This window comes from Metarhizium robertsii (genome assembly GCF_000187425.2).
Source record: "Metarhizium robertsii ARSEF 23 chromosome Unknown MAA_Scf_4, whole genome shotgun sequence".
Taxonomy (NCBI): Eukaryota; Fungi; Ascomycota; class Sordariomycetes; order Hypocreales; family Clavicipitaceae; genus Metarhizium; species Metarhizium robertsii.
In genome coordinates, this window is record NW_011942182.1 from 1,398,350 (window position 1) to 1,425,337 (window position 26,988).

The 26,988-nt window shown below is 53.2% G+C and overlaps 13 protein-coding genes across 13 annotated transcripts; 6 read left to right on the top strand and 7 right to left on the bottom strand.

Annotated features, from left to right (window-relative positions):
- Nucleotides 1–132: 132 nt before the first annotated feature.
- On the bottom strand, nucleotides 133–572 carry MAA_11082 (uncharacterized protein; the record flags this gene model as incomplete). Its single annotated transcript, XM_011413048.1, has 2 exons — nucleotides 133–182; nucleotides 236–572. The coding sequence occupies 2 exons, from the start codon at nucleotides 570–572 to the stop codon at nucleotides 133–135; spliced, it is 387 nt and encodes a 128-aa protein (XP_011411350.1).
- Nucleotides 573–1,255: 683 nt separating this feature from the next.
- Nucleotides 1,256–2,394, top strand: MAA_02556 (cell division control protein 10; the record flags this gene model as incomplete). Its single annotated transcript, XM_007820554.1, has 3 exons — nucleotides 1,256–1,370; nucleotides 1,443–2,005; nucleotides 2,059–2,394. 3 exons carry the CDS (start codon nucleotides 1,256–1,258, stop codon nucleotides 2,392–2,394), a joined length of 1,014 nt encoding a protein of 337 aa, XP_007818745.1.
- A 741-nt stretch (nucleotides 2,395–3,135) lies between these two features.
- MAA_02557 (Guanylate kinase) lies at nucleotides 3,136–3,845 on the bottom strand (the record flags this gene model as incomplete). Its single annotated transcript, XM_007820555.1, has 3 exons — nucleotides 3,136–3,393; nucleotides 3,462–3,778; nucleotides 3,836–3,845. The coding sequence occupies 3 exons, from the start codon at nucleotides 3,843–3,845 to the stop codon at nucleotides 3,136–3,138; spliced, it is 585 nt and encodes a 194-aa protein (XP_007818746.1).
- A 2,048-nt stretch (nucleotides 3,846–5,893) lies between these two features.
- MAA_02558 (glycoside hydrolase family 72 protein) lies at nucleotides 5,894–7,520 on the top strand (the record flags this gene model as incomplete). The annotated part of the gene is made up of 3 exons (XM_007820556.1): nucleotides 5,894–5,899; nucleotides 6,040–6,336; nucleotides 6,393–7,520. The coding sequence occupies 3 exons, from the start codon at nucleotides 5,894–5,896 to the stop codon at nucleotides 7,518–7,520; spliced, it is 1,431 nt and encodes a 476-aa protein (XP_007818747.1).
- A 1,921-nt stretch (nucleotides 7,521–9,441) lies between these two features.
- On the bottom strand, nucleotides 9,442–11,415 carry MAA_02559 (beta subunit of ATP citrate lyase; the record flags this gene model as incomplete). Its single annotated transcript, XM_007820557.1, has 2 exons — nucleotides 9,442–10,470; nucleotides 10,975–11,415. 2 exons carry the CDS (start codon nucleotides 11,413–11,415, stop codon nucleotides 9,442–9,444), a joined length of 1,470 nt encoding a protein of 489 aa, XP_007818748.1.
- Nucleotides 11,416–14,705: 3,290 nt separating this feature from the next.
- MAA_02560 (ATP-citrate synthase subunit 1) lies at nucleotides 14,706–16,802 on the top strand (the record flags this gene model as incomplete). The annotated part of the gene is made up of 2 exons (XM_007820558.1): nucleotides 14,706–15,161; nucleotides 15,273–16,802. 2 exons carry the CDS (start codon nucleotides 14,706–14,708, stop codon nucleotides 16,800–16,802), a joined length of 1,986 nt encoding a protein of 661 aa, XP_007818749.1.
- Nucleotides 16,803–17,635: 833 nt separating this feature from the next.
- MAA_02561 (uncharacterized protein) lies at nucleotides 17,636–17,899 on the top strand (the record flags this gene model as incomplete). Its single annotated transcript, XM_007820559.1, has 1 exon — nucleotides 17,636–17,899. One exon carries the CDS (start codon nucleotides 17,636–17,638, stop codon nucleotides 17,897–17,899), a length of 264 nt encoding a protein of 87 aa, XP_007818750.1.
- A 211-nt stretch (nucleotides 17,900–18,110) lies between these two features.
- MAA_02562 (histone acetylase complex subunit) lies at nucleotides 18,111–19,805 on the bottom strand (the record flags this gene model as incomplete). The annotated part of the gene is made up of 4 exons (XM_007820560.1): nucleotides 18,111–18,283; nucleotides 18,371–18,483; nucleotides 18,655–18,926; nucleotides 19,194–19,805. 4 exons carry the CDS (start codon nucleotides 19,803–19,805, stop codon nucleotides 18,111–18,113), a joined length of 1,170 nt encoding a protein of 389 aa, XP_007818751.1.
- Nucleotides 19,806–20,063: 258 nt separating this feature from the next.
- MAA_02563 (histone acetylase complex subunit) lies at nucleotides 20,064–20,764 on the bottom strand (the record flags this gene model as incomplete). The annotated part of the gene is made up of 2 exons (XM_007820561.1): nucleotides 20,064–20,297; nucleotides 20,369–20,764. The coding sequence occupies 2 exons, from the start codon at nucleotides 20,762–20,764 to the stop codon at nucleotides 20,064–20,066; spliced, it is 630 nt and encodes a 209-aa protein (XP_007818752.1).
- An 808-nt stretch (nucleotides 20,765–21,572) lies between these two features.
- On the top strand, nucleotides 21,573–22,203 carry MAA_02564 (Cnl2/NKP2 family protein; the record flags this gene model as incomplete). Its single annotated transcript, XM_007820562.1, has 2 exons — nucleotides 21,573–21,872; nucleotides 21,943–22,203. The coding sequence occupies 2 exons, from the start codon at nucleotides 21,573–21,575 to the stop codon at nucleotides 22,201–22,203; spliced, it is 561 nt and encodes a 186-aa protein (XP_007818753.1).
- A 301-nt stretch (nucleotides 22,204–22,504) lies between these two features.
- MAA_02565 (peptidyl-tRNA hydrolase) lies at nucleotides 22,505–23,405 on the bottom strand (the record flags this gene model as incomplete). Its single annotated transcript, XM_007820563.1, has 2 exons — nucleotides 22,505–23,007; nucleotides 23,105–23,405. 2 exons carry the CDS (start codon nucleotides 23,403–23,405, stop codon nucleotides 22,505–22,507), a joined length of 804 nt encoding a protein of 267 aa, XP_007818754.1.
- A 687-nt stretch (nucleotides 23,406–24,092) lies between these two features.
- MAA_02566 (kinetochore protein fta7) lies at nucleotides 24,093–25,600 on the top strand (the record flags this gene model as incomplete). The annotated part of the gene is made up of 2 exons (XM_007820564.2): nucleotides 24,093–25,346; nucleotides 25,412–25,600. 2 exons carry the CDS (start codon nucleotides 24,093–24,095, stop codon nucleotides 25,598–25,600), a joined length of 1,443 nt encoding a protein of 480 aa, XP_007818755.2.
- Nucleotides 25,601–26,050: 450 nt separating this feature from the next.
- On the bottom strand, nucleotides 26,051–26,770 carry MAA_02567 (Peptidyl-prolyl cis-trans isomerase, cyclophilin-type; the record flags this gene model as incomplete). Its single annotated transcript, XM_007820565.2, has 4 exons — nucleotides 26,051–26,225; nucleotides 26,301–26,407; nucleotides 26,481–26,650; nucleotides 26,728–26,770. 4 exons carry the CDS (start codon nucleotides 26,768–26,770, stop codon nucleotides 26,051–26,053), a joined length of 495 nt encoding a protein of 164 aa, XP_007818756.2.
- Between the last annotated feature and the right edge of the window lie 218 nt (nucleotides 26,771–26,988).

A 26,988-nucleotide genomic window follows, 5' to 3' on the forward strand; every position in this document is an offset into this window, starting at 1 on the left:
TATCTGCAGTGTCTATATACAGTATACAAGGCTATCCTAGCCAAACGCCAATAGCATGCAGACCTGACTGAAATTGATATACAAGGCTTTTGATACAGTTGTCAGATGAACCCCCTCTATCCTCCCATCTGCCTAAAAGGGTTTGTTCGTCGGGTAGTCGTCACGCCATATCCTTCTCATGTCTGACGATATCGTTAGCATATGCAAATAAAGGCAAAAACTCGTACCAACGCACCTTCGAGACATCTCTGGCATAGTCGGTGCGTTCTCTTGGTCTTTCCACAGCCAGGGCATTTGCATAGGCTGTTCACATCCTTCAGAGCCTTGCCAGCCATTTGTCTGTGTCGCTTACGAGAATGTGACACTTTGTTCTTGGGTACCGCGCGTAGAACTGATTCCCAAATGTCGCCCAGCAAGGTGGGAATGTTCAAGCTAACTCCCGGCACAGCAACCGAGAGTGTAGGGAAGAGTCGGGTGTTGAAGAATCGGGTATAGAACGTAGCCCAGCGTGGAGCAGAGGTAACTGTTGGGAAGGGCAGACGGGAAAGCATTGATGCGGTAGCAGCAGCCATCTTTGAGAATTATTGAAGCCGGATGGACTTCACGTCCATTCGAGATGGTAGTCGACGAGTATGTGGTCGCTGGTAATCGGGAGACTCGAGGATTCCTTGATGACCAAGCAATGATACTAAATGATTCGCGTCTGCAGGTCCTCGGTATCGTTCCAGTATCGTTGGGCCAGATCTTGAAGCTCTCACAACTTTACTTGTCAGCCCACCACATCGCAAATTCGCGTGTCACTTCCATCAAAAGTCTGCCGAAAGCTTTCTCTGCGGTGGCTTTGGTCAATCATTGCCAGCCAATCAAGTACCTCTAATGCACTGACCGAATGTGGGTCAACTGCAAGCTCCAGAGGCAATGTCCCCAGATGCCCCTTCCCCCTTTCTTAGTCCCTGTACCTTCTTTGGGTCATGGAAATTATCGCTTTGGATTGGCAGGGACGCCAAGTCAGCCAAGCGCCCCGAAAGTTACCCCTTCTCTGGATCTGTCAACGACCACCTCCAAAACTCCAGTCGTCTTGCACTCTATCCTTGACCGTGCACGTCTGCTGTCGTATTTCGCAGTCTTTCGTCCATCCTGCAGACTTCCTCCAGATTTCTTGGAATAGAGTCCAGATTTTTACATCTCGATTTCAACAGCCATCGCCGTACCTCCTTAGTACATCTGGTGTGCCCCCGCCTACTAGATCTACACAATGGCTGCCGCGAACACCATCTTCCCCAAGAGCCACGTCGGTTTTGACAGCATTACTTCTCAGATTGAGAAGAAGCTGTTGAAGCGTGGTTTCCAGTTTAACGTTATTTGCGTTGGTACGTGGCGAGGGTGAACCCGGGAGCTGGACAGATTGCGGAAATAAAGCTAACCTTTTGTTATCGGTGAAGGCCAGACTGGTCTGGGCAAGTCAACCCTGATCAACACCATCTTCGCTTCGCACCTCATCGACTCCAAGGGTCGTCTGCAGCCTGATGAGGCTATTCGCTCTACCACCGAGATTCAGAGCGTTTCCCACATCATTGAGGAGAACGGCGTTCGGTTGAGGCTCAACATTGTCGATACCCCCGGTTATGGCGACCTGGTCAACAACGACCGCTGCTGGGACCCCATTGTCAAGTATATCAAGGACCAGCACTCCGCCTACCTACGAAAGGAGCTCACTGCTCAGCGAGAACGCTATATTCAGGACACCCGCATTCATTGCTGCTTGTTCTTCATCCAGCCTTCAGGCCACTCACTGAAGCCCATTGATATTGTTGTCTTGAAGAAGCTGTCCGATGTCGTCAACGTCGTTCCCGTCATTGCCAAAGCCGATACATTGACGGTTGAGGAGCGCCAGGCTTTCAAGGAACGCATCAAGGAGGAATTTTCTTTCCACAACCTTAAGATGTACCCATATGACAATGAAGAGTTTGATGATGAGGAGCGTTCCCTGAACGGGCAGATCAAGGTAAGTTGTGCTAAATGTTGGACGAAAACAACAGAATCTAAATTATGAAATAGGGTCTCGTTCCATTTGCTGTTGTTGGCTCCGAAAAGTCCATTATGATTGATGGCAAGCAGGTCCGCGGTCGCCAGAATCGATGGGGTGTCATCAACGTCGAGGACGAGAACCATTGCGAATTTGTTTACCTCCGCAACTTCCTTCTCCGAACCCATCTCCAGGATCTTATCGAGACTACTTCTCAGATCCATTACGAGACCTTCCGTGCGAAGCAGCTGTTGGCCCTCAAGGAGAGCAGTGCGCATGGTGGCGGCGCAAGCAGCAGACCCATCAGCCCTGCTGCAGACCGAGAATTGAGCCGCAGCTCGCAAAGAATGGCCATGAATGGCTACTAAGCCAATGTTTCTGCTTGATCTTGTACTGGCGAGGGAGCAACGGCGTCTCTTGGCAGCTTAAGGGGGCATGTGGCCGACTATTTTCTTACGAACTTCAATATTTCTCACGGTGTCATGTGGAAGCAAAAAGGGCAGTGATATCCTTTGTCTGGGGAGGGCTGGTCACATCGTCATATTGTGATGCGACCTAGGACTTGCCAGCAAGAGCCTTTGTTTGGTTTTATAAAGGGGTTGTGGGTGGCGCCTAGCAGAAAGGCAGAGATATGACCAGCCTACGGATCCGGAGCAATCAGTCTCGATATGCCAGAATCGAGCCGGGTTGAGTTGATGTGAGCTCTGGCACCGAATTTAATGGCCCCCCGCAATTCATGGGCCCAAGTCTATTTTATACGTGTTTTTATTGTCTTTACTAGCACTCACCTCGAGCTCTTTTTACCATTTCTTAGTCTTTAATCAGACCTCATACCTTGCACTCCAAGTATGGCTAAAGTTGGCTTCGTCACCCGAGAAAATGAAACGTTGATGGGGGAAAGAATATTGATTCCCTGTAAGCTTGGGCTGTGTGACAGGTTTTGTCTATGCATCTTATATACATCTAGAGCATTTATAAATCTTGTTGTAAGGTACATTGTGTATTGGCTCCTTCTAATGTAAGTGCCAGGCCTATTATTATTTCACGCTTTTGAAACGTCATCTTCGTACCAGTATATATCATCTCTAGCGTATCGTTCGTCAGGGTCATTAATCCGAGGATTGGTAGATGTACTCCTCAAGCTCATTGTAAGCCTTGTCGAGATCATCATTGATAATGATCTTGTCATGAACACCCGGAGTCTTGGAAAACTCAAGTTCATTGTTCGCCTGGTTCAGTCTCTTCTGGATACTTGCCTCGCTCTCGGTGCCACGGCCACGGAGACGCGCTTCCAGGGTCTCGAGCGACGGAGGAGCAATAAAAATATACCGAGCAGCGATGCTGGATTGCTTAATCTGCTTGACCCCCTACTCTTCAAGTCAGCATGCGCCCCTCAATCAGCATCCCGCGTTCATTCTTGATTGAATAGACGAACCTCCATTTCGATATCGAGCAACACAACCTTTCCCTTCTTGGTTTGCTCCTCAATCGTCATCTTGCTCGTTCCATAGCGATTGCCCCCAAATTGGGCGTGCTCCACGAACCCGTCCTTGGCAATGAGATCTTCAAAGTCGCCCATAGACACGTAGTGGTAGTCCACACCGTTGGCTTCGCCGGGCCGTGGGGTGCGAGTGGTGTGCGAGACGGACAGGCAGAATGTGTCTGGGTGTTGGGCGAAGAGACGGTTATACAGCGTGCCTTTGCCGACGCCAGATGGGCCGGAGATGATGATTGGGCGGCGGTCCAGCGGTGCTGGTGAAGGTTAGCCGCCATGGATGGTCTATTGGGTGATGACAGCTCTGCACGTACGGGTGGCCATTGTAAGGAATTGGCGGCAGTTGTGGGCTCGGGTAGTTTGGACTATTAGGGCGCCGAATATGCGGCGGACGCGGGGCATGAGAATGATATGAGAATGGTTGTACAGATCTGGAGAATGGACTGAATGATGCTTGTTTTTTTTTGGTCGGCAGCGGTACCTGGTTTGACGTGGGTGTCTGGATTGGGAAAGCGGTCTGTGAACTCGAGTGCCCCTCCAACTTGGGGATTGGGATGATGGCATGGGGGCTTAGCATGACATTCCAACGAGATGGCACCGTGCTTTCTCGATTCCAGCGCGGATGGCTCTTTCCCTCCGTTTATCCTCCACAACCATGATTCTTGAATACCTAGGTACTTAGAGGTAGTTATCGGTGCGCAGGGCGATAACAGGCCAAAGTACGGAGTAATACCATAGACTCCTTCCTTCCCTCCAAGATCCTTGTCGCTAAGCATGATCCCAGTCATATAACTTACATAAGTAGATTGTCTCTTAGTTTGGCCTGCTATAGGGTAGCACCCAAGTTTATCGTGACATTATCTTCGGCCAGTCATTATGTCGCCCAGCTTCGACGTCGCATTGATGTCTATATTTATTCCCAAGTCACTTGGTGTATTGATGAGAGGGTGCATTTTGGGAGTGCTAACATGCAAGAGGACCCATGCGGTAAAATCCTCTCTTCTGCACTGGATGCTTAGTATCCATATGAACTACATATGTATGTATATTGCCCTGAGATCCTGTCAAAAACACAGCCTCAAACTCCACGCCATTTGAGTCGCGGAAGGTATTCAGGTTTCGTCACAGTGGCTGAGTCCTGGCCTCTGTCGCGGTGACTTAGCGCTGTATGGGTCGTGGGGGTGGTCATGTTGTTCGGCCGGCTGTTTGTGCTGTCAACAGGCTGTTGAAGTCTACATTACAACATGGGACTAATGTCCCGAGTGTCCATGATTGACAAATAAACCTCGACCCAATACGGTGACTTTGGGAAAGTAGCGAAACGGAAGACCGGCAAACAAAAGCGTGTCGGGCTGCCAGAGTTCCAGTCGGCGAAATACAAGGGCGGCGTGATGGCAACGCAGGGTTATTTCGTGCTTGTTTGCGGGGCGCTCACCGTCACTGAAGCTCATGAGAATGGACATGAAGGAAAAAATCAGCGTACGGAGTATCCAGGTCGAGTGGCACGTCCCCTGGACACGAGTTGATAATTGCTGGGTCGGGTGTGGCTGAGCAACGTTGAAGGGGTTCTTGACCAACTTCTTCAACGATGTTGGTGAATATCACGGCGGTTGTATTAGGTCTATCCAGAGCATTAGACGGGTCAAGGGCAGCGAGAGTGGACAATCATTGTATTGCGGGACGCAAGAAATGATGAAGCAATTAATTGTACATACTAGTACTTGACCCCGAGGACCTTTACCCCTGGTCCAGTTCCACGCGCTAGCGTCAGAGCAATTGTGCATCGTGAATCCTGGATTATGATAGGACAAGAGAGGTGTTGACGTTGGTAAATTGAGTGGTAGCAACCGTAGGAACAGATATTGCATGGACGAGCGTCCAGGGCTTGTGACAGTCTCGTGTATCTGGACGGTGTCATCGGGCCCCGGTTCTCTTGTTTCGTACTAGCGAGGGAATGGTCATGAGAGTCATGGCATTGGGTTTACTTTGGTGTTTAGAAGTGAGAGTGCATGAGAGTATCTGGACCCATAGTCATATCACTGATTGATGTGAGGCAGGAGCAAGCGACATGACACGGACCACATGGGAAGCACCATTCCCGCTTATATGACCCCATCGTCAGTTCTTCACCGACGAGGCCTTTCCCTTTCCCATTCCTGCTCGTATTCACTAGTTTTGCCTCACTGCAGGCCTACACTCATTTTTCGTTCCTTCCTTTGCTAAATAGTTTGGTTCTTTTTATTCTCCCCTTAAAGAGCCCCCCAGCTCTTTCCCGCCCACCACATTGTTGCATTTTGCTATATTTCCGTACTTGACCAATCCTTCGCATCTTGATCTGTGTTCACCAGTATTATCAGCAACTGCATCCAACCATGCGTGTATGTATTGAATATGGCACTGTTCATGGCCGCCGTGTTGTCGCAGCAAGCCCTAAAATTGTCAATTGTTACTGGTTCCGATAACAAGATCGACAATCGCCCCAGAGTTCATGCAAAGCTGACCACAGGCTTCGTCTTAGATTCAATCCGCTCTCGTCGCGCTCGCCGCGTCGTTTGTCGCCGCCGTTCCACAGCTAGAGGTCAAAGGCAACGAGTTCTACAACAGTAAGACTGGCGACAAGTTTCAGATCGTAGGTGTCGCTTATCAGCCTGGTGGCAGTGCCGGCTTCAAGTTGGACAGTCCCGACCCTCTCAGCAACCCCGATGCCTGCCTGCGAGATGCTGCCCTCATGCAGGTCATGGGCGTCAATGCTATCCGTGTCTACAACTTAAACCCGAACAAGAATCACGACCTGTGTGCTAGTATCTTCAATGCTGTGAGTTCCCACGTTAGCCGTGGGATTTCGTTGGTTGGCTGACGACGCCACCATAGGCTGGCATGTACATGATTCTCGATGTCAACTCTCCTCTTGTTGGTCAGGCCCTGGACTCTGGTAAGCCCTGGGAAACTTACTATGCCGCCTATCTCAATCACACATTTGCAGTGGTCGAAGCCTTTGCCAACTATCCCAACACCCTGCTTTTCTTCTCTGGCAATGAAGTGATCAACAATATTGAGTCAGCCAAGTACGTTCCACAGTATCTTCGTGCCGTCACACGCGACTTGAAGAACTACATCAAGAAGAACCTCAAGCGCCAAATTCCGGTTGGTTATTCTGCTGCTGATGTTCGCGATGTCCTTTGGGATACCTGGAACTACATGCAATGCAGCACCGATGGCAAGTCAGACGACATGACGCGTGCCGACGTTTTCGCTCTGAACTCCTACAGCTGGTGCAGCATCAAGGCTACCTATGAAAGCTCTACATTCGACAAGCTGACCGAAGGCTTCGCCAAGTCATCCGTCCCGGTGTTTTTCAGCGAGTATGGTTGTATTGAGCCCCCTACCCGTTACTGGAATGAGACTCGCGCCATGTACAGCGACAAAATGGCACCCACGTTCTCTGGCGGTGTTGTCTACGAGTGGACATTGGAGTCAAACAATTACGGTCTTGTCTCGATCAATGGAACCACTCTCAACATCTTGGGCGACTACAACCGTCTCAAGGCGGCATGGGCTACAATTGACTGGAAATCCGTTCAGACTCAGAAAGCTGCCAAGAAGGATATCACTCCTCCCACGTGCGCCAAATCGCTTCTTACCAAGAATGGCTTTGATTCCAACTTCACCGCTCCGGTCCCACCTCCGGGCGCTCAGCAGTACATCGACAACGGCATCAGCCCAAAGCCCAGTGGTAAGATCGTCGAGATCTCCGACTTTAACGTCAAGATGACTGTCAAGGATTCCGAGGGCAAGGAAATTACGGGCTTGAAGGTCATTCCCGTACCTGATGACCAGTTCAACATGGCTGGCAGCAACAAGGCTGAAACTGGCAGCATTGATGCGACCAGTAACAATACCGGCAGCTCTACCGGTGACAAGAAAGACAGCAGTGCTGTTCTCAATACCCCGATGATGTTGGCTGCTGTGGTGCCGCTGATTGCAATGTTGTTTGTGTGATTCACAGCAGTTTAGATGCATATAGACCAGTGAAGGTGTATATAGAAATGTGGGAATTGGCGGAGAGCACCAGGTTATGTCCTCTTTGCATTCTGTATACATATTGTTTGTTGTCCCAGTAACTCCTATGATTGCACCATATACTTAGCTTGCAGTCCGTTGCAAATAGTACATCACTCTGACATCATGCTGTAAATTCGCCTTGTACTTCCGTTTCTCAACACCAATTACTTTTCCTGTGTTTCCTTGTTCTTCTCATCCTTCTCTCCAACCTCTTTGGCCTCCTTGGGAGTCTCATCTGTCCCAACATGCCCATACAGGGGGCGCTGATATCCGTCGTCCTCGAGGGACATGTCTCGCGAGTAAGGAGTAGTGCACGCAGAGCCCGTATCGCAAGGCACACAAAATTCGTGGGTGCCAAAATCGGGGGCGCGGCAACAAGAAATGCAGCAAGAAGACATGGCTTATCCGTGTAGGGCTGCCCCGGGTGGTGGTATTCGTGTTGATGTGAAGCAAGTAGGTTTGTGTGTATTGTCTGCGTAAGCGATATCCGATCAGGTTTTTCAGCTTTCAGCTTCAAGATTAGAAATTTTTCATGAAATTTGGAGATTTGATTTTTTTCTTTCTTTCCCACTCCCTCTCGCCTTTCTCATCATATATATAAGTGCGGAAAAAAAAAAAAAAGGTTCACCGGGAGGGCTGGTCCCCAGTCCAAAGTGAAATATACGCGTCAACCACACACACCCTGCGAACATACACGCACGCACACACACACAACAAAAAAAAAGAACCGGCCCGGTTTCCCACGTATCACTCCGTAAACATTTACAGGCAAGCGGGCAAACAAGACGTCAGTCACGTAGGCGGTCCCCGCTTGGCTCACTCCCTCGTGACAAAAGGGACGGCGGGCAGCCTCGCACCTTCCGCGACATCATGCCGCCAAGAGAAACCGGCGACGTTGTGGGAAGGGAATCGAAGCTGTGTCTGTGTTTTTTGCCGCGGGGGAAGGGCGAGGGGGACGCCTGAGAGGGGGGCATGGGCGCAGCAGAATGAAACGAGGGTCGGGTGAAGCGTGTTGAAGAGAGGAAAAATGTAGTAGAAGTTGACATGTCATGTTTTGCGAAAAGCGTACAGGATGGAGAAGGCTGTTGTTTTTTTCCTTTCCGGGAGGGGGTTTGTTAATGTACGCACGGAAGCCAGTACTGGGATTATGTTGGGGAGAAGAAGGGGGAGGGGGGATAGGGTGTTTGCATGTAAAAAGGTCTGGTTGCTTTAATTTTTTGTGGTGTTTGTGGATATTTTTCTCTTCTTTTTGGCAAGACATGCACGTAGCCGTTCAACATATGCATCATGTTTGTGGCAAGAAGTGGCGGCGGGAGCGGCGGGAGCGGCGACGAAGATGTCATGCATTCATTTGCAGGGGTGATACATCTTCAACTGGCGTACGGAGTATTGTACTGCATGGTCCGCGTTCGATAACGGACCACTGGCATTGTTTGGGATAGGATTGGATTCGGGGCAATAAGCAATGCTTTTTGTTCTGGGATCTTGCAATCCAATCATATCTGTACGTGCACGTGTGGCAATGGAAGTCACACAGCTACTAGGTATACTACATGACAAGGCAGCAAGCACGATATGTAAGTGCATGGTTTTGATTATCGTTTGTTTTGAGCCGTCCCCTTGTCCGTCTCGTAGCCCATACATGCCCCTTGCCGTCTGTCCAGGCAGCGGTCAAGGCCTAATATTGAATAGCTCAGATGTTTCCGTAGTCTAGCTTGCAAAATACAACAACACGAGGTACCAATTAGCGTTACCATCTATGATCTTCCCTTACGCTGCACACCCCATGCCCGCACACAATCTCCAATCACCACCCCTATGCTTCATATATCTTATTTATCTTCCGTGAATTACGTATTCAACCCCTGAATTCTTCGGCTTTGCTTTCCTCCCACTTGCCGGGGATGAGAGCCAGCGGCACGATACCGGAAACGTGCATCTCAGGGCCGAAGATCTTGGCGTTGAGGCCCAGCTCCTGAGTGGCGGCCTTCATATTCTTGAGACCTTCCTGGTAGTTGGGTCCGGCACGACGGACCCAGATCTGGACGTTGTGCTCGTTCAGCTGGGTAGCGTAGTCACGCAGAGCCCGGATGACACCCTTGAAGGTGCTGGCAACGTTGGTAAAGTTGGCAATGCCACCTCCAATGAAGAGGACTTTGCCCTTGTCGGACATGGGAGCGCGGAGCATCAGGTCCAGGACTGTGCGGGCATAGTGGTAAGTCTGAGACTCAGTGGGAGCACCAGAGTATTCACCATAGTTGGCCAGCTCGTCAGCGAAGCCAGCAGAGGCGATGGCATCGGCGTAGACGACAGAGGCACCACCACCAGCAACCAGGGTCCAGATACGGCCGCTGGGGTTCAGGACAGTAAGCTTGAGAGAGGCACCCGTCTTGGCGTCCATCTCAGCAATATAAGCCTCCTCCTTGGTCAGCTCACGACCGAACGGAGCAGGGAACTCGATGGGAGGACCAGCATCAATGTTGACCTTTTCGCCGTTGGCGGGAGCAACGTTGGTAAGACCAAGGGCAGCAGGAGAGCGAGCAATAGCCCACTTGACACCACACTCAAAGTCGGCAGTCTGGTCCAACTTGGCAGCCAAATCGAGGAAGTGGACAACAGCAGAAGTCTTGTCCTCGTTGGGAATCACAACCAAGGGGTTGATTTCGAGGTATGTGAACTGGCAGTCAACGTACACAGCGTACAGTCGGCTGATAAAATCAACCAGGACATTGTGGACGCCTTTAGGAACCTGCTCGAGGAGGGCTTTGGCAATTTCCTCATTTGAAGGGAACTCTGTAAGATCGACAGGAATCAACAGGCTCTTGGCTTTTTCATCGACGTTGCCAACATCAACACCACCCTCGTGGGTGAAGAGAATCCAGTCACCCTAGAGAGGCAATCAAAAAGTTAGCATTTAACATGCCTAAAACGGAAATAGGAAAGAAACGGTCCAATAGAGACATGTGCTCAAGCTAGGAACGCTGTAGAGTCCATTGTGGGCATTGAGGACCGCAGGGGTTAGGATTTGTAAAGGTAACCGTGGACCCTCTCTGTCGTGACATCCGTTCGCCCGTCCGCCCTGGAGATGGGTAGTGAGCGACCGATGTAGGCCGCCGCCAGAACCCACTACCCCCTTCCATATAAGATGGGCAGCTGCCGCTCTTTGACCAGCACACAATATTCAACCAAAAAAAAAAACCACCATTTTAAAATCCGGTTTTGCTGATTGCGACATAAATGGGCAAATGCGTGCCAAATATTCTTGCTGGAGGGGTGGAATGCCCTCGAATCCACGACAGTGCCAGCGTCCCATGAGCCACAACCACCCGGAAGCCTAGGCCTAATTTGGATTCTTTGGCAGAATGGACAGGAAAGAAAAGAGTTCACTTACACGACGCTCGGAGTTGATGTTGATGTAGTACTCGGTATCCTGAGGGTGAGGAACGAAGGGCTCGACCAGGAATTGTCTCAAGACACCAGTGGTGTGCTCGACCTTCTGCTCCTTTCCAGCTCGCTCAGCGATCCAGGCCTTCGCTTCGGGCCAAGTCTTGTTCAGAGCCAGAAGACCACTCTTGCCTCGGCGCTTGATAAGTTGATCGGGCTTCGCGACGAACCTGGCACCGTCGTGGAGCAGCCAAGGATAGGTGGCCTCAGCCTGCTCCAGGACATCCTCAACGCGGGCATCCTCAGGGAAGTGCAGAGAGGCCAGTTTGGGAGGAGGGTTGTGCTTGGTTGGCCTGGGAAGAGGGGTGGGCTTGATGACGGGAGCACGAGTGAGGTGGTAGTTGAGGATGGCCTTGCCGTCGGCCTCAAGAATCGCCTTGGCGGACATGGTGAGCTGCGGCGAAGACGAATTGGTGTGGAATAGGAGATGTTCGGGGTGTCTCTGTCCTAGAGCGCTCGATCTGAAATATCCTTCTGCGCAAGCCGTTAGCAAGTGATTTGTTTCTGGCTCCGGGAGACACTGGCGAAAAGGTACGAGTTGCGCAGCGCAGAAGTGAATGGCGTTGAGGGGGGAACCCTTTGCTCAACACCTTGCACAGATCCGACGAAGGTGGGTTGGGCTGCACATACCAATGCAGAGGCAAGCTCAAGCTGGACGTTGGGAGCGAAGCGGGAGAAAGTTCGCAGTTGCAATTGCAGACTGGGCTAGTTGCAAAAGAAAAGAGATTTTGACAAGAACCCCAGGGAACAGGTCCGATTATCTGGAGCGAAGATGAAAATGGCGGAGAGGGTGTGACAGTCAAGGTCGAGGCCGAAGTCAGCTTTCAAAATTTTGGGCTCAGCGTTGGAAAGCTCCAGCCAGGATGCGGGCGGCGGCGGTGGTAGATGGAGTGTCTGCAAGTGCTGGAGTGCTCAATCGAGAGGGGCAACGGGAAGGAAGGCAAGTGCCTCTTCGTGCCTGCCGCAGGCCCCGCAATGCATCAAGCTCAAGTCTGGGCCACTGCTGGAGGACTCCCATCACGGCCATTCCCAGGCGCCTCCACTGGCGACATCACACATACGGAGTACATGGAACCACACCACTGCGTGGTGCCACTGTTCGTCCAGGCCCTACCTGGCGACTACGGATTATGGTGAACACGGTGCCCGGAGCACCATTTTTCTGCAAACTGAAGTGCGGTGAAGGATCACACAGCTTCATTGCTTTTGAGACGACGACCAAGCCCTGGCAGTAGTGGCGGGGGGGGGGTTTTTTTTGCCCCGCCATACTGACGGGGGCCCCAAGGGGATTGATACGAAGTACCGTTGGCCACCGCGACAAAAAAAAAAAAAAAGCATTGGGGTGACGCAGCCATCCCCAGCAGCTTCTGAGCCTTAGCTTGAGTACGGAGTACGAGGAGCGATGAATGTGAGACCACCGACACACACTGACCGCGAGTACCGGTACATTCAATTCGGGCATGCCCCAGCGGTTGAGAGGTGCCAAGTGGGGGCCACTCGGGGCATCTGGCACTATTCAGCGCAGTTGAGGCGGCCCACAAGAGTTCGCACGTCACCCAAATCCTGTCAGGACCCTGGCGGCTGGCTTCATTCGTGAGATGGCCCTCTTTCTGTTATTCCGGTGTCGACTGGCTTCGAAACTAGATGGATGGGGAGAGGCAAATGCTACAAGCCATCAAGCCAGGAGTGACGGCTGCGGAAGACTTGGGCAAACCCAGAGGCTGTCGACTCAAAAGCAACGGGGCAACTCCGACGTTGCAGCGCGGTCAACAGACCAAGAAGTCTTGTGGTGCCCGGATTCTGAGCGCCATCTCCCGTGTCACCTCGCAGCTCGCAACTCGCAGCACGGACGCCTTCTTCTGCCGTGTTGAATTACAGACCCAAGGCTGGGAACATCAAGCGGTCGTCGACGGAACAACTAAACAACAGGGTGGGGGCCAGCATTTGGACAAACTCCGTACCCTGCCGAAATGGAACGCGTGCCGCATTCCGCAGGAGACGATATTCACCCCTCCAACCCTCGTGCACTGCCATCATCCCTAAGCGACGATTCTCGCAGGAATCGTCATAACTATCCCGCCAGCCTACGTTAATTACGCATGACTTCCGGTCTGGCACTCTATATAACTTACTCATTTGGTAGTGAACTTGCAGCAGCAAGTGGCTGGCAGCAGCGTCTGAAAACGTCTGGCTGAAAGCCCCGAATAAGCGGGATAAGCATACCGTTTGACATGTAAGCAGCGAGCTATGTCTGGCTGCTAGTTATGGCTTGGGATTCAGGTTCGGGGTCCGAAACGCGGCTTAGTGGGTGTGACTCGTGGGTGGAAGCGAGCCTAGGCATTATTACCAAACATTAGGGACAGGGCAGGTAATTGGTTCAGGACGGTAAACCGCACCGGTGGAAGGTTGATGTTGAGCTTTTTCGAACGAAGTTCTCAAGTCTGGTGCTCGAGTGTCGGGCAGCGCGTTGAAATGCCCCGAAAACGGCGGCTGCGGCCTTGAATTTGGCAAAGGTACCGGTACTCGGGGCTACGCTTTTTCTGGGGCTCGCTGGTAGCTGCGGCGGGACAAGGGTCCGCCACTTTCACTTTCCCAGCCTCAATAGTCACACCAGGACGATTCAACAGATTAGCAAGAGTCGACCAGAAGCCAAACAACCAGGCGCAAAAGGGGGACAACAAAATAATAACGCCGCCCCAACTCATTTTCTGGGCCCATCCTCATCCCACCAGACTCTATTCGCTGACGCCCCCGACACTCGCGCCGATACTTTGACGCACCGCTCCGCTTTCGAAGTTGTACCTGTCTGGGAGAGCTTGGAGCTTGGGAAGCCCGGGCTTGACGTTCACAGTTGCCGCGCAAGATTCGACCGTACGTTGACGTCTGGAGCTGTTCAGAAAGGAGGCGCTCATTTATTCTCCTGCTTACACTTCCCGTACTCGCTTCAAAATCTCCACGCATTACAAGGCAATACGGGTTGCAAACTGCGCCCGGGGAAAATAGTTACTACGTCAATCGGTAAGTTTATTTCACTTCTTTTTTTAACGTGCTTTCAAGGTTCTCTCCAAGTCGCGTCGCCGTGACGGACAAGTGCCTCCTCCGTTGGACGGTGGGGGACGCCTAGCACTCTGGAGCTGTTGTGTCCGCTGGCTTCTGCAGAGTCGAATCTGCTGCCCCACAACATATTCTAGTTGGCCCGGCCTGCTTTGAGTAACCCGCAGACGATTGACTTCAGAGCATGGAAGCAACAGCGTCAGCCAACGGCGGTGCAGCCAGTGCTGAGGAGCCTGGCAGCTTTAGAAGGCCACATGCAGACTGCTCTAGTCTTTGCCCGCCCAGGCAATCGTTTCACTATTCAGCATCCAGAAAGCTCCTCGTCTTGCGCTCTCGCTCTCCTCTCCTGAAATCCCACCTTCTTCCTCCTCCATCCCCCCATTGACTTTACCGTCTTGGAGTTTCTCGCCGCTTTCACCCTCTCTTCATCTCACCATCGCCCTTTTGCAATTGCAAAATCTTCCAGGGGGTTCGCACAGCCGCGCCTCAACAAAGCTATACTCGTTGCTGACCAGAACTCACCAGTGGCCCGCACCTGAAAATCGCCGACTTCTCCCCGCCGTCACTACTTTCTCGTCTTCCACCATCCCACGTTCCTGACACGGACGACATTCACGTCCAGCCATGGCTCAAGCGACGAACAATGGCGCAAATGGCTCCAAGGGCCTGCTCTCTGCCAATGACCATATTCAGCGTTTCGCTGCTCCCAGCCGACCTCTGAGCCCTCTTCCTGAGCACGCTCTCTTCAACGACAAGACCCGATGCTTTGTCTATGGTCTCCAGCCCCGTGCCGTCCAGGGCATGCTGGACTTTGACTTCATCTGCAAGCGCAAGACCCCTTCGGTTGCTGGTATTATCTATACTTTTGGCGGTCAGTTTGTTAGCAAGATGTACTGGGGCACCAGCGAGACCTTGCTGCCCGTCTACCAGCAGCCTGACAAGGCCATGGCCAAGCACCCCGACGTTGACGTCGTCGTCAATTTTGCTTCTTCCCGAAGCGTCTACAGCTCTACCATGGAGCTCATGCAGTACCCCCAGATCAAGACCATTGCCATCATTGCTGAGGGTGTTCCAGAGCGAGTAAGTTTCTGTACCTGATGGGGTGTTGACTGTCTTCTCTCTCAAACCGTTGAAGCCATTACCTCGCCAAAATCCCAATTCACGTCATCTCTTTTGCTGACAATGTGATAGCGAGCTCGTGAGATTGCCCATGCTGCCAAGAAGAAGGGTGTCACTATTATTGGCCCTGCCACTGTTGGTGGTATCAAGCCTGGCAGTTTCAAGATTGGAAACACTGGCGGTATGATGGATAACATTGTGGCCTCCAAGCTCTACCGCAAGGGCTCCGTCGGTTATGTCTCCAAGTCTGGTGGCATGTCCAACGAACTCAACAACATTATTTCCCAGAACACCGATGGTGTTTACGAGGGTATTGCCATTGGTGGTGACAGGTACCCGGGAACCACCTTCATCGACCACATGCTCCGATATCAGGCCGACCCCGACTGCAAGATTCTGGTCTTGCTCGGTGAAGTAGGTGGTGTTGAAGAGTACAAGGTCATAGAGGCCGTCGAGCAGGGCATCATCACCAAACCCATTGTCGCTTGGGCCATTGGTACTTGTGCCAGCATGTTCAAGACCGAGGTCCAGTTCGGTCATGCTGGCTCTTTCGCCAACTCTCAGCGTGAGACTGCCGCCACCAAAAACAAGACTATGCGCGAGGCTGGTTTCCACGTCCCGAACACTTTCGAGGAGATGCCTGCTGTCCTCAAGCAAGTCTACGACAAGCTTGTCAAGCAGGGTACAATTGTGCCCCAGGCCGAACCCGTTGTTCCCAAGATTCCCATCGACTACTCCTGGGCCCAGGAGCTGGGTCTCATTCGAAAGCCGGCTGCCTTCATCTCCACCATTTCCGATGATCGAGGCCAAGAGCTCCTCTACGCCGGTATGCCTATCTCTGACGTCTTCAAGGAGGATATCGGCATCGGTGGTGTCATGTCTCTGCTATGGTTCCGTCGCCGTCTCCCTGACTACGCCTCCAAGTTCCTGGAGATGGTTCTCATGCTTACTGCTGACCACGGTCCTGCCGTGTCTGGTGCCATGAACACCATTATTACTACTCGCGCCGGCAAGGACCTGATCAGCGCTCTTGTTTCTGGTCTGTTGACCATAGGCTCCCGATTCGGTGGCGCCTTGGATGGTGCTGCTGACGAATTCACCCGTGCCTTTGACAAGGGTCTGAGCCCCAGAGAGTTTGTTGACAGCATGCGCAAGGCCAACAAGCTCATCCCCGGTATTGGCCACAGAGTCAAGTCCCGCAACAACCCTGATTTGCGTGTCGAGCTGGTCAAGGAGTATGTTTTATCCAAGTTCCCCAACCACAAACTGCTTGACTACGCTCTTGCTGTTGAGACTGTCACCACTTCCAAGAAGGACAATCTGATTCTCAACGTCGATGGCTGCATTGCTGTCTGCTTTGTTGATCTACTCCGCAACTGTGGTGCTTTCTCCACCGAGGAGGCCGAAGACTATCTCGGAATGGGTGTTCTCAACGGTCTCTTCGTCCTTGGCCGAAGCATTGGTCTTATTGCCCACTACCTCGACCAGAAGAGACTGCGCACTGGTCTGTACCGCCACCCCTGGGATGACATTACGTACTTGCTGCCCAATCTCCGCGAAGGCCGGCCTGGCGCCGAAGGCAGAGTGGAGGTTCAGATGTAAGGTGCTGAAAATGTGCTGAAAAGGAAATATGCAATGAGCGCGGGGACTCTTTTTAAACGTGCATTTGATTGGGTGTGATGGGATATATAGTGATTACGGGTGTAATAACTCGATAAATGTGGGCTAGGAAGCAGCACATAACTAGCTAGTTTCCGCGTAATAAACTATAGACATGATGAAAGTTGGTTTGTTTTCTACCGTACTCGCGACTTGTAATTTCTGGGTATTGTGATTCTGTTAGCTGCGAAGTGCATCGATTGGAACTATCCTGGCCGCCTAACATGATACTCGAGAGCTCCATCTGATAACCATAAAATTATTAAAGTTACCTAGGTCTTTCGATCTGGTAGCGTGGCAGATTCGCCGAAAATTACATCTGTTACTCCGTCACAGCTCCGATGGATCAATGTAAGCGGTGGTATGATGCGCGAACCCCCACACTGCACGATACAGGGTATCCAGCAGTGGACACTCCACGTGACATTGAATCTGTCCGTCCTTGGTCCCATCCGCCATCATTGTCCTCAACCAAGTCTTGGACGACATTCAATCCCGCGACGCAGGCAGCCAATGCGGTAATTGTACGTTATCAACCACCTCACCAAAACCTGTCGTTTACAAATTCTAACATGCAGAAGTCGCGAATCGTCCCAACTTCCCCCCCTGGTTGTCGAGCCGCGAGCGCAATTCTTTTTTTGCCCTTTCCCACGCGAGGGACCAACAGCAAGCACCTACGCCGGCAGAGCGGCAAAGTAATTCCCAGCAAACAAAAAGGGAGGAGAAGGGGGGAAAGAAACGAGACGAGACGCTGGACAAGAGGGGGAATAACAAAAATGTCCTTCTTCAGAATCACCCTCCACCGCTCGGCAATCGGGCTGCCCGAGCGGACGAGGGGCGTCCTCGCGGCGCTGGGGCTGCGCAAGCGCATGCAGACCGTCTTCCACCCCGTGGAGCCGCAGTTTGCAGGCATGATCTTCAAGGTCAAGGAGCTGGTGAGGGTGGAGGAGGTGCGGGAGAAGCTGACCGCCGGGGAGGTGAGGAGGGCGAGGACGCCCGACGCCGGCTTCTACGTCGAGCGGGCGGTGAGGAGGATGTGATTTTCGCGCGAGGAAGAAGAAAAAAAAAAAGAAAAGAACTTGTTGCATATATGGCCCGTCGGGAAACAAAATCACTGTATCATATTGTACGACTAAAAAAGCAGCATTGATTTCGCTACCCTTACCCCCCCACCCTTCCCGGACCTGAGATGTAGTATACATGGAGTTGATGACAAAAATGGAACAATTTTGGGTTGTGTGCTTTGAAACATTAAAAGCTTCTCGCCTTGTCTACGTACTCCTGCGACGGGGTCTCGTACTCATTCACAAAGTATGTCTCGCAGTGCCGGCCTAGCCAAACTGTAAATTTGCCGATTTCCTCTCTCAGGCGGGAAACGGACTGTTGGTCCATGTTTGTTTGGGCTAGAAGCTCCGGCAGGGAAACTTGAATATGAAATTGTTAGCATTAGAGTAGAGAGAGAGAGAGAGAGAGAAAAAAAAAGGGGGGGGGGGTTTTGTGGCGAAGCGTACCAAGTAGGCGGGATAAGTGCTCGGCGCCGTAGACATCGCAGACACTTTTGTACTTGGTGGATTCTACATTGTCCCATAGTTTACGAAGGTCCATGTACTGGTGGCGCTCAAAGCTTGGAGGGGTTAGTTTTAAATTGGTCAAGAGGTAGAGTTGGTTTATGAATGAGGCGGGAATTAGGGGGTGGCAGGGGACACGGGCGGAGAGTGATGATTACAAGGCAAATATCAGGGTGGATGTATCAAAATGAATGTCATGAAGAGATTGGTTGATTGATGGACCATACCGATACAATAGGATTCTGCTGAGTGCTTTTTCGAAGTACTCCCGGAACCCAGCAACAACTTCGTCCAAAATATCCATGCTGGCAGATCCCTCTTCCCGATGGGGCCGCTCAAATGAGAGGTAGTCCTCGAGGATTCGGGTGACGGGCTTCGGGTGCGGGAGAGGCACAAGCTGGTTGTTTTTTGTAATGTTCTCCCAGTCGTCGACGAGCATGGCCTGGATGTGATCGGGCACGGGGAGATTGATCATGGGTTTGCTGTGAAAGGCGTCCTCCTATTGCCATTGGTTAGTCGCGTGGCGGTAAAATGCCAAAGCGGCAGTACCGAATAAAGACATGTGCAATTTGCAAAGCAGTTTGCAGGACAGGCACCACTTGGACGCCGTGGTTCAAGCACCCGATGAAGTGGGTTGAGGCGCGGATGGAAGGGAACACACCGCCGGACGAGTAGACCGCCGACTCATGATTGCGGTTCAAACTCTTAGAGCGCCCGCCTCTTGTGTCAAAACTTTTTGGTCAAGTGTTGGGCTCCTAACTCCTACGCTCCCTGCTTGGGCGACGGCGTGTGTGGCTTTGGGAGCCGCCTTTGTGTGTCTAGGGAGCCTTTTGGGGGAGTCTGCGGGAGGGGAGAGGGGCACTTCGTAGCGATTGTCAAACAGGATCCTTCCTTGGGCGCTCAGATAGCGATGATTGACCTGGGGGAATTGCAAAAGATGATCGGGGGCCATGCGGAGACGCTTGATTTTGCTGGCAATGTTGCTCCGTCTGCTGCCCGGAGGTGTTGCAGGCGGATCCGGGCGAGGCGCTGGCGCGATAGTCGCGGCGTCTGCGTGTCCTGCGTGTCCTGCGTGCTCTGCGTCTTCTGAGTGCTCTGCGTCGTGTTCTGCGTGTGGGCACCCACGCACGTTGGACAGGGGGAATGTCTGGCGTGCATGTTCCCTCGGTGGGCGAGTAGTACTTGGTAGCTTCTTTGCCCTGGCGCTTTTGCAGCCCTTGCCCTTGCCATTGTCTTTGGAGACCTTCTTGGAGACCTTGGTGATCTTGTTGACCTTGTTGACCTTGGGGACTTTGGCTGTATTGGAAGCCTTGGTGGTGTTGACGCCTCGCCCAACCTTAGGGCACTTGGGGGCCCGGGAGATGACGCAGCGGGGCATTTTGATGCCACTGAATCGGCTGAAGACGAAATGTCTTTTCTTGGGACAGAAGTAGATGGGTGCAAAAGGGCGAGTAAAATAAAAATGCCGCGCAGGTCGCCGTGTCCAGCCCAGGCACAAGCTCGTCGATATATATATATATGTATGTATATACCACGGCGTTTATACTTTGGCCGAGTATAGACATCAAAGAACCACTAGCCAGAGAGTTCAAGCCGGCGGCCGACGATAGACTGCAAAAGGGACTAGAATGAGGATTTAGGTTGAAGCAAGCACAGGTTTGGTCGCACCACAAGGGCCGTCCAGGCTGTTGCAACCAGAAAATGCCCAAGCATGAGTCTGAGGCGCTGACATGGTATCCTCTAGACAAGAGAAGACGCTCTCATACATAAACGCCCAAAGAAACACGGCAAAGCGAGGCAAAATGCGGCTCAAGATGTTTGCTTCGCCCTGCCCGTGGTAGACATGGCCAGCACTTGCGGCACACCACGGCTGCGCTGTGCACACGCCAGACCAAAACGCAAAATAACCACGAGCTTGCACGAAAAAAAAAAGGTTCTCACCTGCTCTAGTTCCCAGTCTTTGCCTCTCCTCCCCCCTCTCCCCCCTTGAGGAGCGCCTGAGCCCCGTTCCTCACTGCCTCTGGCCGAGTCGCCGCCCCTGAGGTTCTTCTTGGGTTGCTTGGAGTTTTTCTGCATGCTGCTCTTGACCTGGGCGTGAAGCTGGGCCGCCAGCTCCTTGTGCTCGTCGTCAAAGGGCCGGATTCTGTCTGCGAGAACCCAGTCGTCCCAGGTGTTCTTCCAGCCCTTGTAGTGCACTTTGTAGCGGAAGCCGTCGCCGGGCTTCTCGCCAGGCTGTACATCCATGACCTTGGCCTCGTAGAGCATGTCCATATGGAAGCAAAGAACCTTTTCATCCTTGGTGAACTGGGGCGTCTGTTGTTGACGCGCGGGAGCCATGGTGGAAGAGGATGTGTTTGTTGCGAGTAATGATGTTTCTGTACAGGCCGTTGATAGCGTCTCTGTGGCGTCTGGTGATGATGATGATGATGATGATGGATGGGGCGGGCTTCTGAGGCGTACAGGATTTGCCAAAATACTCGTAATGCAAGCTGAAAACTAGAGGCGCAGTCGACAGTGACGAAAAATAAAAATTAAATAAAATGAAAAAAATGAAAAGAATTGCTGGGCGACGACAGCCCTGTTCACAAATGGTCGGAGCGAGAGGCCAATGCTGGCGCTGGCAGCACAGGATGAACGAGCCAGCAGGTCAGTCGGCTGGCTTGTCTGTGTGAGAGGAACATTTGAAGCCGCGTTAATTGACTGCATCTCATAGTTCTGCGCACGCGACGACGCGATTTTCTGCGGGACATGGAGTCAGCACCCGTACAGCATCCATCGACGGGGCTGTCTGTGATTGGCTGGCGCCGCGCCGCCGGCAGTCAAGGGCCAGGTTCCGCCGTCTCTTCGGCAGCAATTGGCGAACCGCTCCATTAAAGAAACCACTGCGACATCAGAGTGTGACCTGAAAACCATCCACGATTCACTTTTCAAGTGCCTTGAGCAGGCACATACATGTTTAAAGCGGCTCCGGCTCTGGCTTGTGTGATGTGTTGTACTTGCATACGTACATGATAGTGTGGCTACTCCACCGTAAACCGACACCATCATCCACCTCTCAACGAGGGCCATCGCGTCAACCCAAACCTCGCCTCGCCAACACTCCCATGACAAAACCCGCCATTCAAATAGAATAAAACAAGACGAAATGGCACCAACCGAATCCGACATCCTGAAGCACTACCTCCTCCTCCCGGCGCCGCTTACATCCATCCAGACCCTCGACCAGTTCCGCGCCCTCTTCCCACGCTCGTGGCAAGCGCACCCCCAAGTCCGCCTCCTCTTCCGCGACCTCCAAGCCCAGCGCAACATCGTCATCAACACCGTCACAGAGAACATTGATGCTGAGGCACGACGCGGCGTAGCCATGCGCCGGGAGGTACTCCGCGTAGCGCTGGAGGAAAGCAGGGACGACGACGGCGACGCAGAGGTTGACATCGAGAGAGCGGTACGTCTTTTTTTTTTAAAAAAGTGCTTGAAAGCTTTTTTTTTCCGGCTAAGACAAGAAAAAAACACAGCTCTTTGGGAACAAGTCGGGCGCCAAACGCTCCAAATATACCCTCCACACCGTGATTCCAGATCTCCACGGCGCCGCGGCAGCCATGCAGTCCGAGATGCAGCGACTCGAGGACGAAGAGGCCGAGCTTGTCGCTTCCATACGCCAGACCATTGAGGACCTGAGCGATCTGCAGTACGGCAAATTGTCTAATCCCCAGCTCAATAAGGACGTGTTGGAGGGCCTGGCCTCCTTGCAGGATGCGTGCGCGAGCAAGACGTAAAAAAAAACTACTGGCATTAATTATTTGCTTTCGTCTACTTTGAGCACCCTCCCAGAGAACATGTAAGTCGCCTGCCTGCCTTGCCTGCCACGTATTGAAACTACATCCAAGAAAAAAAAGCACAAATGACATTTTACACATCCGCCTCCGGTTTATGGATATCCCGTTTTTTTAGTCATGTCCGTAAAATTCACACATGCAGCGTTTCAACACCGCCACACAATACCATATTCCTAACGCGTGTAGCTGAAAATAGTAAAATACGACGTCAACGACTCAAATTTTGCGCAATAAAGCACGTCTACTGAGGTCGACGCTGGCCGGCGGCTGCACCAGGACGTGCCGCACCAGGGGCGCCGGCACCGGGCTGCATGCGGTTGCCCATGAAGCTGCGACTGGCAAAGGAGACGATCAACATGAAGAGCCAGTTGGGGACGAGGCCAAACGCCCACATGACGTAGCCGTAGGGGACGGAGAGGCCGAGCTCGGTAGCCTTGCCGTTGAAGGGATGGAACCACGAGTCGAGGGGGACGAAGCCGGCCGCCTGCTTGGACTCGGCGCTGTTGAGCTTGACGAGGTCCTCGGAGGTGGTGGAGGTAAGGTTGAGCCGTTTCTTGTAGATGTCAACGGTGGCGGGTGCGGGAAGCATGTTGATGGACCAGATGCTGCCGGCGCCGGCGGACCAGGCGTTGCAAAGGATGGGCTGGTCGTCGCAGTTGAGCATGCCCATGTGCGGAGAGCCGGGGAGGATGGCGAACTTGGCGGCCGTTTCGTTGAAAGCCTGCTCAACCTTGCCGCAATGGCCTGCGAGTTTTGGGTGTCAGCAAAACGAGGCACATCAAGACACTGGTGCAAGGACCGCGCGGCCGAATGGGAAGGGGGAAAAGAAGATGAAACTCACCAAAACAAGTCTTGTTACGGCCGGAAATCAACACCCACCACTCGGTGGGAACTGTAGCTCCTGGAGCAACAGGCTCATATAGTGTCTCCTTCCAGTTCTCGAGGGTCAACGTAGACATCTTCATGCTGCCCAGCTTCGCCTCCAGTGCCGCCACGGGATCATGCGTTCCCGGGTTGGGGATGTACCCGCTCATCTTGTCCATGAAGGTCTGGAATTGCGCTTTGTACTGCGCCAATGGATCTTCCTGGGCGGACGCCAGGAACGGCAGGGCCGCGATAATGGCAGAGGCGGAGACGCGCATTGTGGATTTTCCTGTCTTTTTTTCTTCCGTCTATTTTTTTTATCGGGATGCCACGGGTGTGGATGGTTTCCTGGCGGTATAATTGAGCGGCAGGAATGAAAACGTCTCGGGGTAGGCTTGTTGGCAATGAAAGAGCGAAACAAAGGTCGAGGGATGAAGAGATGGGAAATGGGGACATGGAATGAGATGAAGTGGAAACGGAGTCGGAGAGACCGCCTGCGCGAAAAGGGTTCTGGGTTGCGTGGCGGCCGTCAACGTCTGGGGTTTGCGGGCATGGAGGTGGACTGTGGACATCAATCAATGGGGAGGGAGGGAGACACGGAGCTCAGCAACGGCCGAAGCCCTCTTTGGCAATTTGACCTGTGCGGGCCCAATCAATTCGCGGGATGCCATTTACGGGCCGCTTTACTGGTTGGGCCGTCCATATCCTGGCACCAGACACCTTTAATTAGCGGAAAGCTGGTAGAGTCTGGTCCAATGGTTCGCCCGAGCTTGCTTGAACATGACGGCAGGCGGGGCGAAGACTCGAGAGTAGTGAACCTTGACAGTACCGAGTAGTTAGACACCAAGCGAGAGTCGACCTCTCGGCCATTCTGCTGAATTGAGCTGGCTGTACTCCGTAATCTCACATCATCCGTCCTCTTGCTGAAGTGTTGGGACCTGCGGCTGCTCGTCAGCACGTACAACATGCACCACGTCCCGCCTGCGAGTTTCGGCCTCTCAATACCCTGCCTGAACATGCAAGCTCATGTGGGCCACCACCAGCTCTGGCGGGCAAAACGCCATTTTGTATTGCTCACCCCAGTCACACCCCAACTTACACCTCACCACATTGCCCGACCGCAAATAAAGAAACGCAAAATCCCCAAGCGCAATCGATCCAAATGGTGTCTACCCTCCGATACTGCTCCTCGCTCTCTTTCCGCAAGCACTAACACATATACACAGGCGCCAAACCCCGAGCGCAAACGCGTCCGGCCCCCAAACGCGTCCAACCAGCTCAAAAAGCGCGGGCGACCCAGGAAAAGCGACGTCGAGCCCGACACCACGCGCAAACAAACACAGCCCACGATCCGCGAGAGCTGGGGCTCTGCCGCCGGCCGACGAACCACCGCAGGCGAAGACGAGAGACCGTCCAAGAGGCCTCGCGCATCAGATGCCTCGCGACGAAGCAGCCAAGGCGCAGCCGTCATTGGGCGCCGAGGAATCCCCCAGCCGAACCAACCCGGCCCCCTCCGCCGAGCGACAGTCCGCGACGACGACATCGACGACAACATCGAGGCATCTCGCCCTTCCCCGCCCTCCCCCGAAAAGCCCTACGTCCACGTCGCCCCCCACACCCGACGCGTGCGCCAGTCGGCCATCGAGGCCAAATGGACGCCGCTGGCCAACGCCTCCCTGACGGCCGTCTCAGACACGCTGCAGTACGCGCAGCGCCCCATCCTCCAGCGCCTCGCAGACTCCGAGTTCCGCCGCGAGCACACGGCCTCGGCCGTCCGCCAGGTGGCCCAGCGCATCGCGCGCAAGGTCGCGCGCGGCCTGCCCTTCCCGCCGGCCAGCATGCCCGCCAACGTCGGCCGCGCGCCCCTGCAGAGCGACGCCGGCCGCGAGGTCGAGCTCAACTTTGAGAGCGTCCTCGACGGCAAGCTCAGCCTCGAGAGGCAGCTCGAGCCCGCGCTCGACGCGCTCGACGTCCTCCGCCGGGAGAAGGACGCCGTCGAGGAGGAGCTGGAGCGCGACTACGACACCCTGCGCAACCTCGAGGCCGGCGCGAGGGCCCAGGCCAGGGAGCAGAGGAGTCTGCTCAAGAAGGCCCATCTCTTGACGCCCGCGCCCTCGGCCAAGCTGGACGGCGGGCGGGCCGACGCCAAGGACAGCGACGACGGGTTCGTCTTTGGCCGCCGCCGCGACCCGGGTGCGGAGCCGGGCAGTGCGTTTACGGTGAGTTGACCTCTGGCTTTGCTTTTTCTCCTTGTTTTTCGAGGTTGCTGATGACCGGCGAGCAGGGGATCCAGGACGATGATGAGATTCACCCGCTTGTGGTGCAGCTTGGCGACCATGTGGATAGTATACGGGGGAATCTGGAGCAGACGGAGGGTATTCTGCCGCTGTTGGCGAGGAGCAAGGCCTCGTTGAGAGCGGTGCTGCTCAAGCACTTGGATCAGCGGGCCTATGAGCAGGTCGTTTTGGGCTGAGCTGCTTGCCAATTAGTCAAAACGAAACGTTGTTGTGTATATTTGATTGCAATGTTGGGAATATAGCGGGATGGTTGGCAACATGCTGCTTTGTGGACTCTCTGGGCGTTGACAGATGGTTGCATTGCCCTTTTTTTGGACGTATTATGGGGTTTGGCTTGGAATTGGATACATGGATTTACGAATTGAACGACTGGGTACCTAGATAGACATGGCACTCTACGAAATAATACATTAGCCTGCGGAAAAGGCATTATGAAACAGGCACCACGGCATCACGGGAGATCACGTTGCAGCTTCTATTTTGTGTAGTGCCATCTCGTCGTATTCAGTCTCCATACCTGGATGACCATTTTTTGTAACTTGCTAACTCATTGTAGAGCCAAGCCCAGAAACACACCAGACGAGTCTAGTCACACCCAAAAAAAATAGTCAAGGGGTCCAGACAATTTACAGCTGACCGCTCTTGTCAATGACAATCTTCTTCTTGGTCTTGCCGGAGCCGCTGCCCATAGTCTCAATCTTCTTGACGACGTCCATACCCTCGACGACCTCACCGAAGACGACATGCTTTCCATCGAGCCACGAGGTGACAACGGTGGTGATGAAGAACTGAGATCCGTTGCTGGAAATAACACAGTCAGCATTGCATTGCATTTGAAACTGGCTGTTTGAACAGGGACCAGGGTCTACGACGTACGTGTTAGGACCGGCGTTGGCCATGGACAGCAAACCAGGCTTGGTGTGCTTCAGGCTGAAGTTCTCGTCGGCAAACTTTTCGCCATAGATGGACTTGCCGCCAGTGCCCTAGAGGTGGATTGTCAGCACACGTGTTCCCAGCATAGCCAGGTAGCTCTGGCAGCTAGCTTTCAACACATACGTTGTGGTTGGTGAAGTCACCGCCCTGAAGCATAAAGTCGGGAATGACACGGTGGAAAGAAGAGCCGGCGTATCCAAAGCCCTTCTCGCCAGTGGCAAGGGCGCGGAAGTTCTCAGCAGTCTTGGGGACTACATCGTTGTAGAGCTTGAAGACGATCTTGCCGAGGGGAGCTACAGGGAGAGGCACGCCATTGCCAGTTAGCGATTGTTCCATGATTCCGGTGAGCAGGGACGCTGTAGAAACATACCACCGTCGGCGGAGACGTCGAAGAAGACCTGGGGCTGAGCCATGGTTTGCGGATTGATGCGTGGGAATTCAATGGGAAGGGAGTCTTGAGAAAAAGAGAAGATGTTGAAGGAGGGAAATCTCGAATGGAGGGGAAGCAAGTGAGGGGTCAAACGTCATTCACGTCCTGGGGAGGGGGGATTGGTAGAAAATGGATCAAAACAGGACCCAGGTGTGAGCAGTTGGCAGCTCCTGTGCCAATCAGCTTCGCGTGTTGCGTTGA